The sequence below is a fragment of the Bos grunniens genome, chromosome 23 (assembly GCF_055505025.1).
Source record: "Bos grunniens cultivar Pamir isolate PY7600 chromosome 23, Bosgru_T2T1.0, whole genome shotgun sequence".
Lineage (NCBI taxonomy): Eukaryota > Metazoa > Chordata > Mammalia > Artiodactyla > Bovidae > Bos > Bos grunniens.
Window position 1 is genome coordinate 29,320,404 of NC_141187.1, and position 15,040 is coordinate 29,335,443.

Sequence of the window (15,040 nt, forward strand, 5' to 3'; positions counted from 1 at the left end):
AAATATTTGACTTCTTAATTTACAGACAAGTGTGCCTTTGATTAAATAATCACACAAGAAAATGAATGAGGATGAAAGTTTATGCTTAATGAGAGCTGAGTGCAATAAATGACACCTGAGAGTTTACTAAAATGCAAGAACACTTGAAACATGCATGCAAACTACGTGAATGATGTTAACCTTGAGTAAAACCATGAAAGAATATATCATCCCATTCAGATAAACAGATATGGAATGAGTTCTCTATTCCCGTTACCTTACTGTGTGCATCGTGTGCACCAGGCAGGGAGGGAACAGGCCCTGCCTAGGGAGAACCCTTGGCCACCCTCTTGCTTCCAGTCAGGTCCTCCTGCAGAAAGTGCTCCTGTCATCTGTCTCGGGTCTGTGGGAGGTGCCCCTTAGAACACGCGTGCCACAGATGCTTTACCTGGGTGGGGCTAAGGTTGTCCTGACCAAGGAGAGCACCGCTCACCTGTGTGCCCCCAGACCACAAGTCAGGAACAACTGAGGGTCCGATGGAGAAGTCTCACCTCCCATCTGCCCTGTGCAAATCAGCCTGAGCTGATGGAGATGCTGCTGCTTGGTTGATGCCTCCCGGTTCTGGGCTCCTTTATCGTCTCAGTTCAGGACACTCATCCCCAACAGTCACTGCTCCCTAGAAGCAGACGGTCCCATATTCCTCCTGATCAGAAGCCCCCAAGCCCTGTCTTGTCCCTTCCCCCAACATCGCCCTTCAGCTCTGCTTCATCACATGAGGGTGACAACTGCTCAGGGGAGATTCCCCCCCAGGCTCAGCCACTGAACTCTGGCCCCAGGTGTCCCACTGCATTATCCCCCAGCCCTTTATGCTGAAGCTGCCAGAATGGGATCTGGAGGGAGAGAGAGATGGGGGATTATTAGAGTCTCCTCAAGGCTGAGAGAAAACGCTCCTTTTCCCCAGAATCTTACACACTGTCCCTTCCCAGCATGCGAAACAAAATGAAATCCAGATGTGTATATTTAAAGAGCAGTTTTAATATGAAATTATACAGATGTTGCAGGCATGAAGTAATGCATATATTACTGTGACAAGGGTGAAGGGAACCTTAGATTTGCAGAAATCTGCTAGTAGTCATCTCAAGAGAAGCCACAATAAGGCAACTGGCAGAAAAAGCTCATTGGTAATAATTTATTGTCCATGTGCTCTATTATAATTAAAAAGCAAAAGTAATATTAGTACTAGTGTGGTACAGCTGCAACCACCTCAAATATATTAATGCTTTTAATTATCCCAATCACGACTGGAAAGAAACAATAGTTTTCTCATTTCATAGATGAAGAGATGGAGACCTCAAGAAGGATGTGTTATACTGTAAATCAACTACCTTCAAAAAAATAATCTATATGTATAATCTATATATATATCTATATGTAAAAATACATCTATGTGGAACCTAGTAAAATGGTACTGATGAACTATTTACAGAACAGGAATAGAGACACAGACGTGGGTAATGGACTTGTGAGGGAAGGAGAAGGTGGGATGAATTGAGAGTAGCACTGAAATATACACATTACCATGTGTAAAAAGCTACTGGGATAAACAGATATGGAATGAGTTCTCTATTCCCATTACCTTACTGTGCACCAGGCAGGGAGGGAACAGGACCTGACTACGTGCTCAACCTGCTGCTCAGCGACCTAGAGGGGTGGGATGGGGAAGGTGGGAGGGAAGTTCCAGAGGGAGGAGATACGTATATACTTTGAGAAGGCAATGGCACCCCATTCCAGTACTCTTGCCTGGAAAATCCCGTGGACGGAGGAGCCTGGTGGGCTGCAGTCCATGAGGTCGCTAAGAGTCAGAAACGACTGAGTGACTTCACTTTCACTTTTCCCTTTCATGCATTGGAAAAGGAAATGGCAACCCACTCCAGTGTTCTTGCCTGAAGAATCCCAGGGACAGAGGAGCCTGGTAGGCTGCCGTCTATGGGGTCGCACAGAGTCGGACACGACTGAAGTGACTTAGCAGCAGCAGCAGCAGCAGCATGGCAGAAACCAATACCTTATAATGCAAGTATTCTCCAATTAAAAATAAAATATAAAATAAAAATAATAAGATAAATAATAGAACACACAAAAAAGAAAAAGTGCTCTTAAGACCAGAACTAGGAACTGAATTCAGGCCTCCTGGCAGCAGATTCTAAGCTTCCCCTGTTAAACTGATGGAGCCGGAGTGTGACACAAGGACTGAAATTCTGGGTGTGTGAGGCCATTATGATCAGTTGGTTCCGTCTGGAATTGATCCAGGTCTTGTAGTCTAATAGGCTCTGGGGAAAAAGAAAAACCAATAAATCACTGACCAACTGGGTGCAGAAGAATGCTTTTCATTCCCTCAGAGATTCTCCTTCAGTTGCTTCAAAGTCAGATTCTGCCTTCCTCTGAGGGAAGACACACCTGTTCTTTTTTGCCTCCTTTTTCCCAGCTCTTGCTGGACTCCTCCCCTGACTCCATCCACATCATCATCTGTCCCTGCTGCCACCACCCTCCACGACAGGGACAGAAGTGGCAGGACACAAGGACAAGATCCAGAGTGAAAACCCAAGGCCTTTCCGCCTTGAACCCAGATCCACTCTCTAATGCAACGCGAGGCTCCCTCACAGACAGGACCCAGCTCCATGTTCCTCTAGCCCGGGAGTGGACACACACACAGTTCCTTTCTCTCCTCAGCTCTCGGCCTCCTCGCCCGCACAAGCACCTGCTCCACCGCTTGGCTCCACCTCAACTCCTGCAGCCCCCTTCCCTCTTCCCCCGTCCCCTGAGCCAGCAGCTCTGGACTGGAAAGCCCATCCAGAGCCCCAGGGGACAGCAGCCCCATCTAGAAACACTGGACTGCCACGGACTCTCCCCCTGACCGGACCCTGGAGCACCCCTGGCCTCGCCCAAACCCTCATTCTCGGCCCAGGCCCTTAGGCTGCACTTGGCCTTTCCTGCTCCTTCCGGGGAATCCCAGCTCCACTCCAGTGCTGGGCTGGGCTGAGGCAGAGCGGGCCCTCCTGCATTGCTCAGCCAGGGAGTCAACCAGGACTCACCCTCACTACCTGCAGGGGATCTGCTTTTCAATGTGGATTGGGGTTCTTGAGAATTTCCCCAGAATGAGGCTGTACCTGCCCCCCTCTGCATCCTGGGACTACCATCCCATCCTCCACCTCCCAGCGGGAGCGCCCCATTTGAATTCCTGTTTCATTCAATATGCATGGAAATCCTATTAAGATTTGCCACCTGGAATCATAAACAATTTTATTGAACACTAAAAACTTCAAAAGTGATTTTGAGAAATTAGCACATGATTTTCACAGTTTTCCCAGCAAATGCCCCAATACATACAAGACAACCATTTCTGCCCCAGAGGAACCAGAACTGATGTTCCCCAGATAAGAACAGGAGAAACTACAGATCTGCTGGGTCCCTGCTCTGGGTACTACACGGACAGAGTCTGCTGCTGTGAGAAATAACCACGCCTGTATGCCCAGGCCGAAGGCCAACTGATAAGGGAATTAGGTTTGGGGATAAGAAACCATGCCCCCAACAAGGCAGCTGACACAGAAGAGGCGGCCTCGACAGAAGGAGCCGAGTCTCTGCCACCTTTTTACTGCTCCACGTTCTGCCTTTGCTCTTTGCCACACACAAAGCTCTGCTTCTCTTTTCCTCTCCCCTCAACCCACTTGATTATGGGGAAGTAGTCAAAGAGCCCATCCCTTCCTCCACATCTACAAGGCAGTGACCACCATGAGCAAGGGAACTGACTCAGGGGGGCAGGGTGAGGCCACAGAGCAAAGACCCAGTGCCCTGCCCTAAAGAGTATCTCAAGGGGCTAGATAGGAAAAACCTGGAGACAGGATAAAATCAGTGACCCCAGTTGCCTGAGGATTGACTGGTCTCCTCTCTTCAAATGGTCAAGGGATGTCTATTAGTCCTCCATATTATGGGGAAGGAGAGCCCAGCTAGCATGGGGGCACTTGATGGGAACTAGAGAAAGGTGCAGGCTGGGGGTGACCCAGCAGAAACTGAACTCAGAAGCTAGTTCATGGCGGAGGAATTTGAGAGGTTGCAGGACATCTCCAAGTGGGGCCTGGCAAGGCGACATCACAGGCAGGGCTCTGACCATCCACTGACCTCTAGTTTGAGCCTTATGATTCTTTCACTTGGATTCTTAATAATGACTGAAAACCCAGTGGGGAGAAATGCAGACAGGCACTTAGATCATCACCTTTCCTCTGAATTCCTCTTCAGTTTTTATCCCCTCCTCACCAGGTACAGACACTTTACTAAAGGTTCTCTCTGACTCCTGGATCACCTAGACCCTCCCAACCAGCACATAATCCAACACATGCTCCCCAGACAAGCCCCGGTGAGCCTGACAGAAAACAAAGAGAGCTGAGAACAGAGCAGGGAGCTGAAATCCTCATCGCTGCCGAATCTCACGCAGAGCACCCCCTGCCCAGATTTCTCACCTGGCCTCCCTGTAGCTGATGCTGTCTTCCTCTTCTTAATACAACAACAGACACAAAATCCGATGATAAAAACAACAGAAACGCTCACGATCCACCATGAGCTCTGGTGCGCCAGGGTCTTTCTTGAAAAAGGACCTTATTATATTCAACCCGGGCACCCTAGAGCCACAGCCTGCTCTCCTCTCCCTGACCCTGGCCTCTGACCCTCCCAGGGTCACAACTCCTCCAGGCTCACCCCAGTCTCACCCAAGGGTATGAGGTGTGCACTGTGATTCCCGCTGTGTTCCACAATGCACTTGACCCGCTGCTCCTCTCCTTGGGGAATTTTTACAGTTTCCCAGGTGTAGTAGGTCCCATTCCCATCAGACAGGACATCCCCAGACTCCTGGGCGTCCCAGCTCATGGGTTCCTCATCCCGAAACCAGACCACTGAGATATTGCGGGGAAAGAAGCCAAAAGCCTTGCATGTGAGGTGGACCATGCCCTCTGAGTCCTGGCTGTGGGTCACATTCACAGCTGGGGGCACTGTGGGGAGAAAGCACAGAGCCAGTGAGGCCCGCGGCCAAGCCCTGCTCCCTCGAAGGAAGAAGGAGCGCACAGAGCTGCTCCTCCTCACTGTCCACCTCTGGCTGAGCCCTCATCCCCCCAGGCCTGCTCCAAGTTCTGCACCCTGGGGCCCAAGTCCTCTGGCGGGGAAGGGGAGAGAAGGGAATGGGCCTCACTCTCTTGGGACCACTGTTGATGCTGGGGAGGGGGCTGTGAAGGGTGGGCTCCTGGGGATTAGAGGGAATTTTCTGGATCAGGCAGTCTGGGAGCCAGAGGCCCACCCCCATCTAAGGCCCCCTCCTCTGCTGCCTGACACCCACCTCCCCTCATACAGTTTCTGTCAGAGGACCCGCTGCTCCCCTGGACGATTGTCACAGGGGCAGTTCATGCCCCGCCACCCACCCATCTTTCTACAGTAGATTTAACAGAACAGGAAAGAAACCCCAGGACACAGCGCCAACAGAGCACATATGTTCCCAGAGGACAGGGAGGGTCTCCGTGGGCAAGACGGGATGGGAGGCTTTAAGAACAGGGGTAGAGGAAGGGCCTGGCCCAGCGTCAGTACCTGTCCTCTCCGTGAAGCCCGTCCAGGATTCCAGGTAGCTCTGCAGTCTCCAACAAAGTTCTCCCTGCACGTAGGCCTGGTAATGCTTGCTTAACTCCATTTCCATGGCCAAGGTCCGAGCCGAGGACTGGGGCAGGGTACATCCGTGGGGCTCCGGGTAGCAGGAGAGGAGGAGCTCCCCATTGAAGTAGAGAAGCCGGAAACCCCGGGGGTGGCTGTCTTCATCGATATTACAGCCCACGGTCTCCTGGAGGGAATGTAAGCCTGCCCCATCCCCACCCCCCATCAGTGACTCCTCTGGTCACCAGGGCCTCTGTCCTCACACCCAAGTGAGAAAGTGCAGATAGAGGGCTCCCCCCTGCTCCCCTCCATGTCTTCCCTGTGCTGCTGAACTCACAGACCCCACTTCCTCATCTCCACCCCCAAATTCAGAGGAAAGAGGCCCATGCTCTGGGCCACAAACCTTCCGGGAAAATGGCCCACAGCACTCTTGCCCCCACTGCACTCTCACCTCCTTTCTCCTCCTGCAGGGACAGGATTTTTGCTAGAAGTTTTCTTAGCTCCTTCGAGCTCTCATTCAAGTCCGTGGACTCTGTCTCCCACGTCTCTGCTGCCAGTTTTTCAGCCCACCGTCCCCAGGGCTCTGCCCTGCCTTTTTTGTGATCATAGTGCAGGAAGGCCTGATGATCCAAGTATCCTTCAGCAAAAAACCTGGACTGCACAAAGCCATCCCGGGAAAGCACAGTCATGTTGTATAAAAGACTGTGGGATCCTGGGGAAGGAGGAACCACAGATGAAGCTGCTTTCTGGAGACAAGTGCACATCAGATGTTTAACAGACAAGTTCTGTGTCCTGACCTGCTCCAGGTGCTGAGGATGCAGAACATGCATGTGTACAAGGGACCAGAATGAGGAGTTCCATACGGGAAAATGGGAAAGAGAAGGAGGGAGAGGGTGGAGACGGACACACGTGTAGGACAAGTGCCAGGACAGGGAGGCACCGGCTCCCTAAGGGTCCAGGCAGGAGGGCAAGGGGAGAGGCAGGAAGAGCAGGGTGAGGGGAGGTGGAGTCAGAGGGAGGGAAGGGCAGTGTCAGACCCAGGACCAGAGGGATCCCTGCTCAGAGGGCGGCCAGGTGAGATGGAGAGCGAGGGCTGCTGCCCCTTATGCAGGCTCATCATGGACAAGGCGGGCTCCAGGGAGGGTGAGGCAGGAGGCAGAGGGGCCTGAGGGGCTGGGCTGTGGCCCCAAGAGAGATGAAGGTGGGCCAGTAACCTGGAGGAGGTGAAGGAGTGGGTCTGGGCGCAGAGTGCAAAGAGGCATGGTGAGGCCCCAGGTGGGGAGGTGGCTGCACCTGCCAGTGTCCCCTGGGAGAGGAGTCAGTGCCATGTGCATAAGGGTCATGGAGAATTAAAATATCGGAGTGGCAAGGGAAGATAGAACTGAAAGCCAAGGTGCACACTGGGAAGCACCTACATGGTGGGAGGGGCTGGAGGGAGTGAGGTCACACCTCCATGAGGGTTCGGGTCAGGCAGCCAGCAAGCAGGGCGTGGGGGCCTGGGAGAAGACTCCCTGTAGGAAAAGCCTGCTGACCAAGTGGCACAAACAAGGATTTCGGATACAAGATTGAGATAGTGAGAGTCCACTGGGGTCGTGGAACCAAAGAGAGGGTGATGAAGGCTAAGGAGGTGGGCAGTGGACCACGGGCAGTATTCCTACTGTGGGGGAAGGGAAGAGACTGCAGAGAAGACGTGGTGAGGGCCTGGGATTGAGGGGCAAGGGGGGAGCATGGCTCAGGGGTGACCCCCCGCCTTGGGTTAAGGTAAAGACAGAAGAGGAGGGATGCCCTGGGTGAGGGAGGATGAGAGTGAGGTGGAGATTCTGGGCACCATGGGGCCTGTGATTGATGAGAACTTGGTGAGGGCCCAAGGCAGTCGGACAAGGGTGGGAGCAGGGCAAGGTGCCATGTGGGGAACTGCAGAGGGACCAGGGCAAGTGGAGTCCAGCACCTGTAGCCCAGGGAGTGGAGGAATCCAGAGGGTGAGGTTTAGGATGCAGGAGTGGGGAGGGGCCGTGTTGGGGGAAAGGCTCCCCTTGGTCGAGGGCCAAGAGCAGGTGCCTTCACCGGGTGGAGGTAGGAGGGTGGGTGTCAAGTGGGGGACAGGTCCTCCCCCAGGGGCGGGGCACTGTGCTCAAGGCCCAGGGATCATTGGCAGGAGAGTTCCTCCTGGTGATGAAATAGGGCAGAGGGTGGAGGGGAAAATTCATGGGTAAAAGTCATTCCAAGAAAAGTAAGGTTAGTGAAAGCTGAGGGGAGGTAGGAGCCTTGCAGGTGATCGATCCTAGATCCTCGCAGGAAAAGATCCATGAGTGGAGGGGAGGGACCTGTAGTGGGAAAAGGGATGAGGGTGGGGACGCCCTAGGAAGAGATCAGAGAGCGGTAGAGAGGAGGGGTCAGCACGGAGTGGGGAGGGCAAATCCTGAGCGGGCTCGGGGGCCAGCAAGGAAGGAGGTAAGGAGAGATTCAGTTGTGGGACCACAGGCACAGCGGAAAATTAGAGTTCACATTAGTGGGGGAGGGGGGACCACGGAAATCGCAGGAAGAATCCTTTGGTCCCAAAGCCCTCAGACCTAACTTCCGTCAGTGATTCAGAAGCCGCCACAGTGCCCACAGCAGTAGGAAGAGTGTGGATCGAGCTTGCCCTTTCCCAGAGGCCCTGGTCACTAGAAAAAGAGCCCTAACTCTCGGGGCTGAGGACCCCTGAGCGCTGCCAACCTGGACTCCTTGTTTCCGGCGTCCAGAAATGAGAAGAGACGGCAGAGCTAAGAATAGGAGAGGACAGCTTTCAGGGGCATAAGAGGGCGCCCCACAGACGGCTAAGAAGTGATCGCCTGAGACTGGGACCTGGAAGAATGCCATTCAAGAGAGCAAAAGGGAGGGGGGGGCGGTGGCGGGGCGGGGGGAGCGGCAGGGAGCCGGTGGGGACCAGGCTGCCTTTTCAATCAGGAGAATCTGAGGACTGAGGCATATGATGAGGACACCGGGGAAGGCAGGTGGGGCAGGGAGAGCAGAGGCTAGGAACGGCAAAGAGACTGAAACGCGGGATGCAGTGCTCGCCACACGCCGTGTGAAGTTCCCGGCCGCTCCTAGACGTTACACCTCCCCGCCCCCCACCTTTCTCCCATCCCCACCCCCAACTCCTCTATTCGCTCACCCCCAGCCGCAATTGAGACGATCCCCGCGACGCTCACCGAATCCCACCGAATACTAACCACCCGAACCCCTGAAACCACCCCGGCTCCGTCCGGACTGAGACCTCAATGAACCCCACTCACCGGCGGCGTTACCCAGGAGCACAAAAAAGGCAGCGTGGGCTAGAAACAGGCATACACGAGAGAGCCCCATGGCCCAGATCTTGTCTCCCCGCCAGGGGCTCCGGGACCGAAGGAAAGCTGGCGGACCCGAGGAACCGCGGCGGAGAACTGAGCTGTGTGAAGTCCGGCAGGCAAATCCATTCACCGCGCCGGTGCCCTAACCCTTGCCTGCCCGGCCCCGCCTCTCACCCGCCGGGCCCGGCCCCGGCCCCGGCCCCGCCCCGTCCCCTTTAGCCGATCTGTTTCCGCCCCTCAGTTCAGTTCTGTTCAGGTCAGTCACTCAGTCGTGTCTGACTCTTTGCGACCCCATGAACCGCAGCACGCCTGTCTTCCCTGTCCATCACCAACTCCCAGAGTTTATCCAAACTCATGTCCATTGAGTCGGTGATGCCACCCAACCCTCTCATCCCGTCGTCCCCTTCTCCTCCTGTCCTCAATCTTTGCCAGCATCCGGGTCTTTCCCAATGAGTCAGCACTTCACATCAGGTAGCCAAAGTATTGGCGTTTCAGCTTCAGCATCAGTCCTTCCAATGAACACCCAGGACTGATCTCCTTTAGGATGGACTGGTTGGATCTCCTTGCAGTCCAAGGGACTCTCAAGAGTCTTCTCCAACACCACAGTTCAAAAGCATCAAGTCTTCTTCGGCGTTCAGCTTTCCTTATAGTCCAACTTTCACATCCATTCATGACTACTGGAAAAATCATAGTCTTGACTAGACAGACCTTTGTTGGCAAAGTAATGTCTCTGCTTTTTAATATGCTGTCTAGGTTGGTCATAACTTTCCTTCCAAGGAGTAAGCGTCTTTTAATTTCATGGCTGCAGTCACCATCTGCAGTGATTTTTCAAAGCCTGAAGGCTAGAAAAGCCAGGGAGGTGAGACGGAGGGTGAGCTTTAGAGACATCTCAACGTTTCCGGCCTTTTGGGGCTCTTCCTTTAGACACAACTTCTCTTCCAACCCAACCCACCTCCACCTCGCACAGCAGAGTCACTAGCGAAACTCTACTGAGACCAGCCAGGGTCTTCCAGGGTGGTCCAGTGGTTAAGAATCTGCCTGCCAGAACAGGGGACACGGGTTCCATACCTGGTCTGGGAAGATCCCACATGCCTCGGGGCAACTAAACTCAACCCTTGAGCTGCAACCACTGAAGCCAGAATGCCCTAGAGCTCCTGCTCCACAAGGGAAAGTCACCTTAAATGAGAAGCCCGTTCACCCCAACTAGAGAGTAGTCCTCAGCCTCTGCAAGGAAAGAAAGCCCAGCCAAGCAAGGAACAGACTAAGTGCCACAAGGAAGAATCACTGCAGCTGAGAAAACAAACAAAAAGTCTACTGAGACCAGATTTGTAGATTTCAGCAACTCTGCCTCTCAGAAGTCACTACCCCAGATGAATGACCAAACCCTTCTCTCTCCTTTCATTTTTTAAAAAATTTATTTTTAATCGGAGGACACCTGCTTTACAATGGTTGGTTTCTGCTGTACAACAGCATGAATCAGCCATAAATATACATACATCCCCTCCCTCTAATCTCCTTCTCCTCCTCTGACTGACTGCTATGTGTCTTCTGGTGGCCTCATCCTATAAGTATCTGCATTCTCCCAAGCAGACTCTTGGTTCAGCCCCTGGGGAATCACAGGTTCAATGAGATGACTCCCCATGATCCACTCCAATACCAGCCTCTCCGGATTCCCTTTTCAAGCTGCCTCACTATGTCTGCACCTCTGGGCCCATCCTCCCCTCAAACCCAACAGGTCTATAAGCAAACTCCGCACACCAGCCTCTCCTAGTTCTCTTTAAGCATCACCAGCTTGCTCCCTTCTGATCCCCCTTCCCCTCCCTCTCATGGACTCACAGTCAGCTCCTCCAACCCCTTTTCAATCCCACAGCACCTACCTTAGTCCAAGCTTTCATCTACCTCAGCCTAGAGAACTGCAAAGGCTTCCTAAACACAGGTCTGTCCCCAGTTTTAACCATAACGCCCCAAGCCATCCACAGCTGCCCCACCTGCAGAATTAACACACAATGTCTCTACTCCATCTTAAGTGGAAGCTGCCGCAACCAGCTAGGTGGCATCATTTTCCATTTCTCTGGTTACATATCACTCTCCTATGGGTTACTCTCCTCTGCCTTCCAGCCCATCAGAACAACAGATCCTAAAAGAGCATCCCAATTAGATGGTGGTAATGGTGGCACAACCTTGGGATCATACTAAAAACTACCTGTTTGCCTTTTTTTTTTTTTGCTTTTATGTTTTTTTTCTTTCTTTAACTATTTGCTTTAAAAGGGTGAATTTAGTGATATATGAACTATATTTCAAAAATAACAATAATGCCATCCTGAAAGTCTTCTTCTACTGAAACCTGTGCTTTATCCCCAAAGCACATCTTTTGGTCTTTGGAATATGTACACCATGGTCCTCAAACTTGACTGCTTTTAGAACCACCTGGAGAGTTTTTACTGTCCATATCTCTAGGCCATGGCCAAAACCCTTGGTATCCCTTGGGTTGGGCCTAGGCTTCCTATCCTTTAAAGCCCCCTCAGTGATTCCAGTTTTAGAATAATTGGTCTAACCCTTGTTGAAACCTCCCTGATGGAACAAAGTGTGCCCTGCCTTGAACCCCATCTGACCATTTTATACATCCCCCCCATTAGACAATGAGTCACTCTGGGATCAGGACCTGTGTTCATTTCATGTTTGTGTCCCTGCAAATGCTTTTAAAAAGTTTTACTCTGCCTCTCATTACTAAGCATTCCACTAAGATCCTTATGCAATACTTTTGCTGTGGACCCAAATGTCATGCCTCAGAAAGTTTTAACATTTCTTAGATTTCACATCATTTTTGTTAATTACTTTGACCATCATAATTTATTTAGCAGGTCAGAGATTGGGTCCTGTCCCAACCCAGAGAGATTCTTTTTCACTGCTAAAGCTCACAAGTGAAAGTGGACCTCCCCCAGAGTAGTAGAGTGGATGAAGTCTGCCTCCCAATGCAGGGAACATGGGTTCCATCCTTGGTCTGGGAAGATTCCACATGCCCGGGAGCAACTGAGCCCGTGTACCGCAACTGGGCTTCCCTGGTGGCTCAGACAGTAAAGCATCTTTTGTAACGCAGGAGACCTGGGTTCGATTCCTGGGTCGGGAAGATCCCCTGAAGAAGGAAATGGCAACCCACTCCAGTACTCTTGCCTGGAAAATTCTATGGATGGAGAAGCCTGGTAGGCTACAGTCCACGGGGTCCCAAAGAGTCGGACGGGACTGAGCAACTTCACTGGTTCACCACAAATACTGAACCCCGCCTCCCAGCTCTAGACAGGCTCCAGGCAACTAGAGAAGCCCCCTGTGCAGCAACAAAGACTCAGAGCAACCAAAAAGAAAAAAAGAAATGAGTAGTGAAGGTATAGACAAGCAGATGGAAGCCAGCTCTCCTGACAGCTAGACAAGCCCTTTCCTCCAAGTCAGTCTTCTTTCCAAGACTTGCTGAGTGTGGCTGCTCCAGCAAACTGGTTCACTTAGGTGAACCCTCTCCCTCTCCCCCCAAGACTTTTCATACTAATGTTAACATGCTACATTGTTTCCCAGCATTTCGAGATGATTGCAATGAGAGATAAAGGCAACTACTCTCCGTGGGAAGTAAGACTCCAGATTTGGGGGGCTCGCCTGGATTTAGCCGCGGCCGCCTCTTCCCCCATCACACATAGCAGCTAGGCCTGTGTACCAAGTGCTTTTCCTCCGCCCACCCGGCCTCCAGACTCCCCTGCTTTGTTCTATAAACTACTTTTTCTCCATTCTTCCTTTGCACCCCTGGACTCACCGGCACACGGGCCTCTTTCTCTCCGCTGACCTCTGGTACCACTCCAGGGTCGGGAAAGGAAATAGAAAATGATCTGAGTGTTGGGAGTTTACATAATCCAGGGCGGAGCTCGGCGAACCCTCAGAAGGTCACCCCTCCCCTCAACTCCGGTTTAAAGGGAAGAAACGCTTTCGTGGATTAAAAAAAAAAAAAAAAAAAAAGGCAGAATGAAGGAATTTATGGGTAGGTTGGGAGAGGAGTGAGCTGCATTTAGGTTTCTGGTTCTCAAACTGCTCAACATCTGCAGGCTGCAGGCTGTGAAAACGCAGATCTCCACGGATCCGCGGAAATTCCCAGTCGTAGGTCCGAAGGGAGATCCCGGAACCCGACTGATTTCAAGCACCCTCTGGGTCTTGAATAGGGAGATACTTTTCCGAGCCCCGGAGCCCACAGGGCCGCTCTTGAATTCTAGGATCCAAGTACATTCCCTAGCGCCTCGCGTCGCCTCTGGAAGGAAAGCGCCGGCCGCGGAGCTGGCCTTCGAATCCCGTCCGCCCACACCAGAGGAAAGCAAAAACTGAGGATCTAGGAAAACATACACACTAGACCCAGTGTGACTTTCTTCAAAGACCAGGGTGACTTCCTGAAATGATACAATAGCTGCAGAGCCGTGCAGATGCTGGCAAAATGCCAGAGTGAGCTCTGACTTGGGCCTTGGGTCTTGACCAGTCCCAGATGAGTGACGTGTGCTTGAAAATGGGGGGATAAACGGTAAAGGTGAGAGTGGAAAGGAAGGAGGGAAGGGGGAAAAGGTAGAAAAAGATAAGAGAAAGGGAGAAAAAAGCTACAGGGGAGATGAATTTTTAACAGTGTAATTTTATGATTTCTAACATTTATTTTTTTTTCTGTCTTTTATTCAAAGTTTGCCATAACTGTTTGATCTCTCTCTAAATGCATAAGTAGACGGCTGTTTTTGTTCCTGCCTAACCACTGAGGAGTAAATTGCCCAGTCTCTCCCTCAGATGTCCAAGGCATAGCTCTCAGCAAAAAGACAAGGTGTCTTGTTTCTTTTGTTTACCTAACCAAAGGACTCATTCCAAAGAGATTTATATGTTAAAAATCAACTTTGAAAGTACATACTTTACATAAAACACCTGTTTGAAACATATAGCTGGTTGAGTTCTGGCAATTTACATGCCCATGTCACCATTACCATGATGAAGATGTAGAACTGCTGTTGTTTAGTCGCTAAGTTGTGTGCAGCTCTTTGTGACCCCATGGACAGTAGCCTGTCAGGTTCCTCTGTTCACGAGGTTTTCCAGACAAGGATACTGGAGTGGGTTAGCATTTCCTTCTTCAGGGGATCTTCCCAAACCATGGATGGAACCTGGGTCTCCTGCATTGGTCAGTGGGTTCTTCACCACTGAACCACCAGAGAAGTCCCAGAGCCACCTAGGGTGAATGTCAAATTCCCTCAAAGAAATATCATTAAGAGAAGATCTTTGTAACACTTTAAGTTCACACAAATGCTTAAACAGAACCAACACCAGAAAACCAAAATCCTAGTTCAGATGAGATCTCTGAAGCTGGCTGTAATTCTTTGTGGGATGTGTTAGGTAGAAAGGATAACTCTGTTTAGGGCTATAGCTCAGTAGCCACTACCTCCTGGGAGCCTCGGAAAGGACCCTGGATTTTCAGCTGCCCACAGTGAGGTCATTCCTGGGGCAAAAGTAGAATCTCCTTGAATTCCTGAGGATTTTACATTTACTCAGTGACATTGTGGATGTTGATTTCATCTTTGAACATTTTGAAATTAATTTGCTTTGACTCTAAATAAGAACCGGAAACAGGAAGCCAGGAACTGATCTTGAACCATCACCCCACCCATGACTCATGCAATAATCCTAACAGTTTTTGAGCCAATGAAATCCATGGTTAGATAAACAGTAAATTCTTCTTTTCAACACATATTAGATATCCCAGCTTGCCTAGTAACGTTCTAACTTAAACCCCAGACTTAACATTTAAAATTTATATTTTTGTTGGCACTGATTTTGATTTTGATTTTAAAAAATGTTTATTTATTTATTTTTGTCTCTGCTGGGTCTTCATTGCTGCATGGGCTTTTCTCTAGTTACGGTGAATGGGGGCCACTTTCTAGAGGCAGGGCACAAGCCTCTCATTGCTGTAGATTTCCTGCTGCAGAGCACAGGTTCTAGGGTACACGGGCTTCAATATTTGCTGGCACATGGGCTCAGTAGTTGAGGCTCCTAGG

General features: G+C 51.2%; 2 protein-coding genes across 9 annotated transcripts in view; one reads left to right on the forward strand and one right to left on the reverse strand.

Annotated features, from left to right (window-relative positions):
• Positions 1-15,040, forward strand: part of LOC147347104 (BOLA class I histocompatibility antigen, alpha chain BL3-7-like) — a 45,067-nt gene that overhangs the window by 9,672 nt on the left and 20,355 nt on the right. The gene's annotated exons all lie outside the window — the stretch shown is intronic.
• On the reverse strand, positions 995-12,984 carry LOC147347105 (MHC class I polypeptide-related sequence B-like). Of its 8 annotated transcripts, XM_086369442.1 has the most exons (7): positions 12,787-12,926; positions 8,937-9,832; positions 6,113-6,373; positions 5,602-5,865; positions 4,736-5,015; positions 4,491-4,612; positions 995-2,306 (listed from the first exon to the last, which is right to left on the reverse strand). In XM_086369442.1, the coding sequence occupies exons 2-7, from the start codon at positions 9,004-9,006 to the stop codon at positions 2,194-2,196; spliced, it is 1,110 nt and encodes a 369-aa protein (XP_086225568.1). In that variant the 5' UTR covers positions 9,007-9,832; positions 12,787-12,926; the 3' UTR covers positions 995-2,193. The 8 variants fall into 8 exon arrangements, with proteins under 8 accessions (XP_086225568.1, XP_086225570.1, XP_086225571.1 ...); XM_086369444.1 differs by lacking the exon at positions 8,937-9,832 and having other exon boundaries at positions 12,787-12,984; XM_086369445.1 differs by lacking the exons at positions 4,491-4,612; positions 8,937-9,832 and having other exon boundaries at positions 4,737-5,015; positions 12,787-12,984.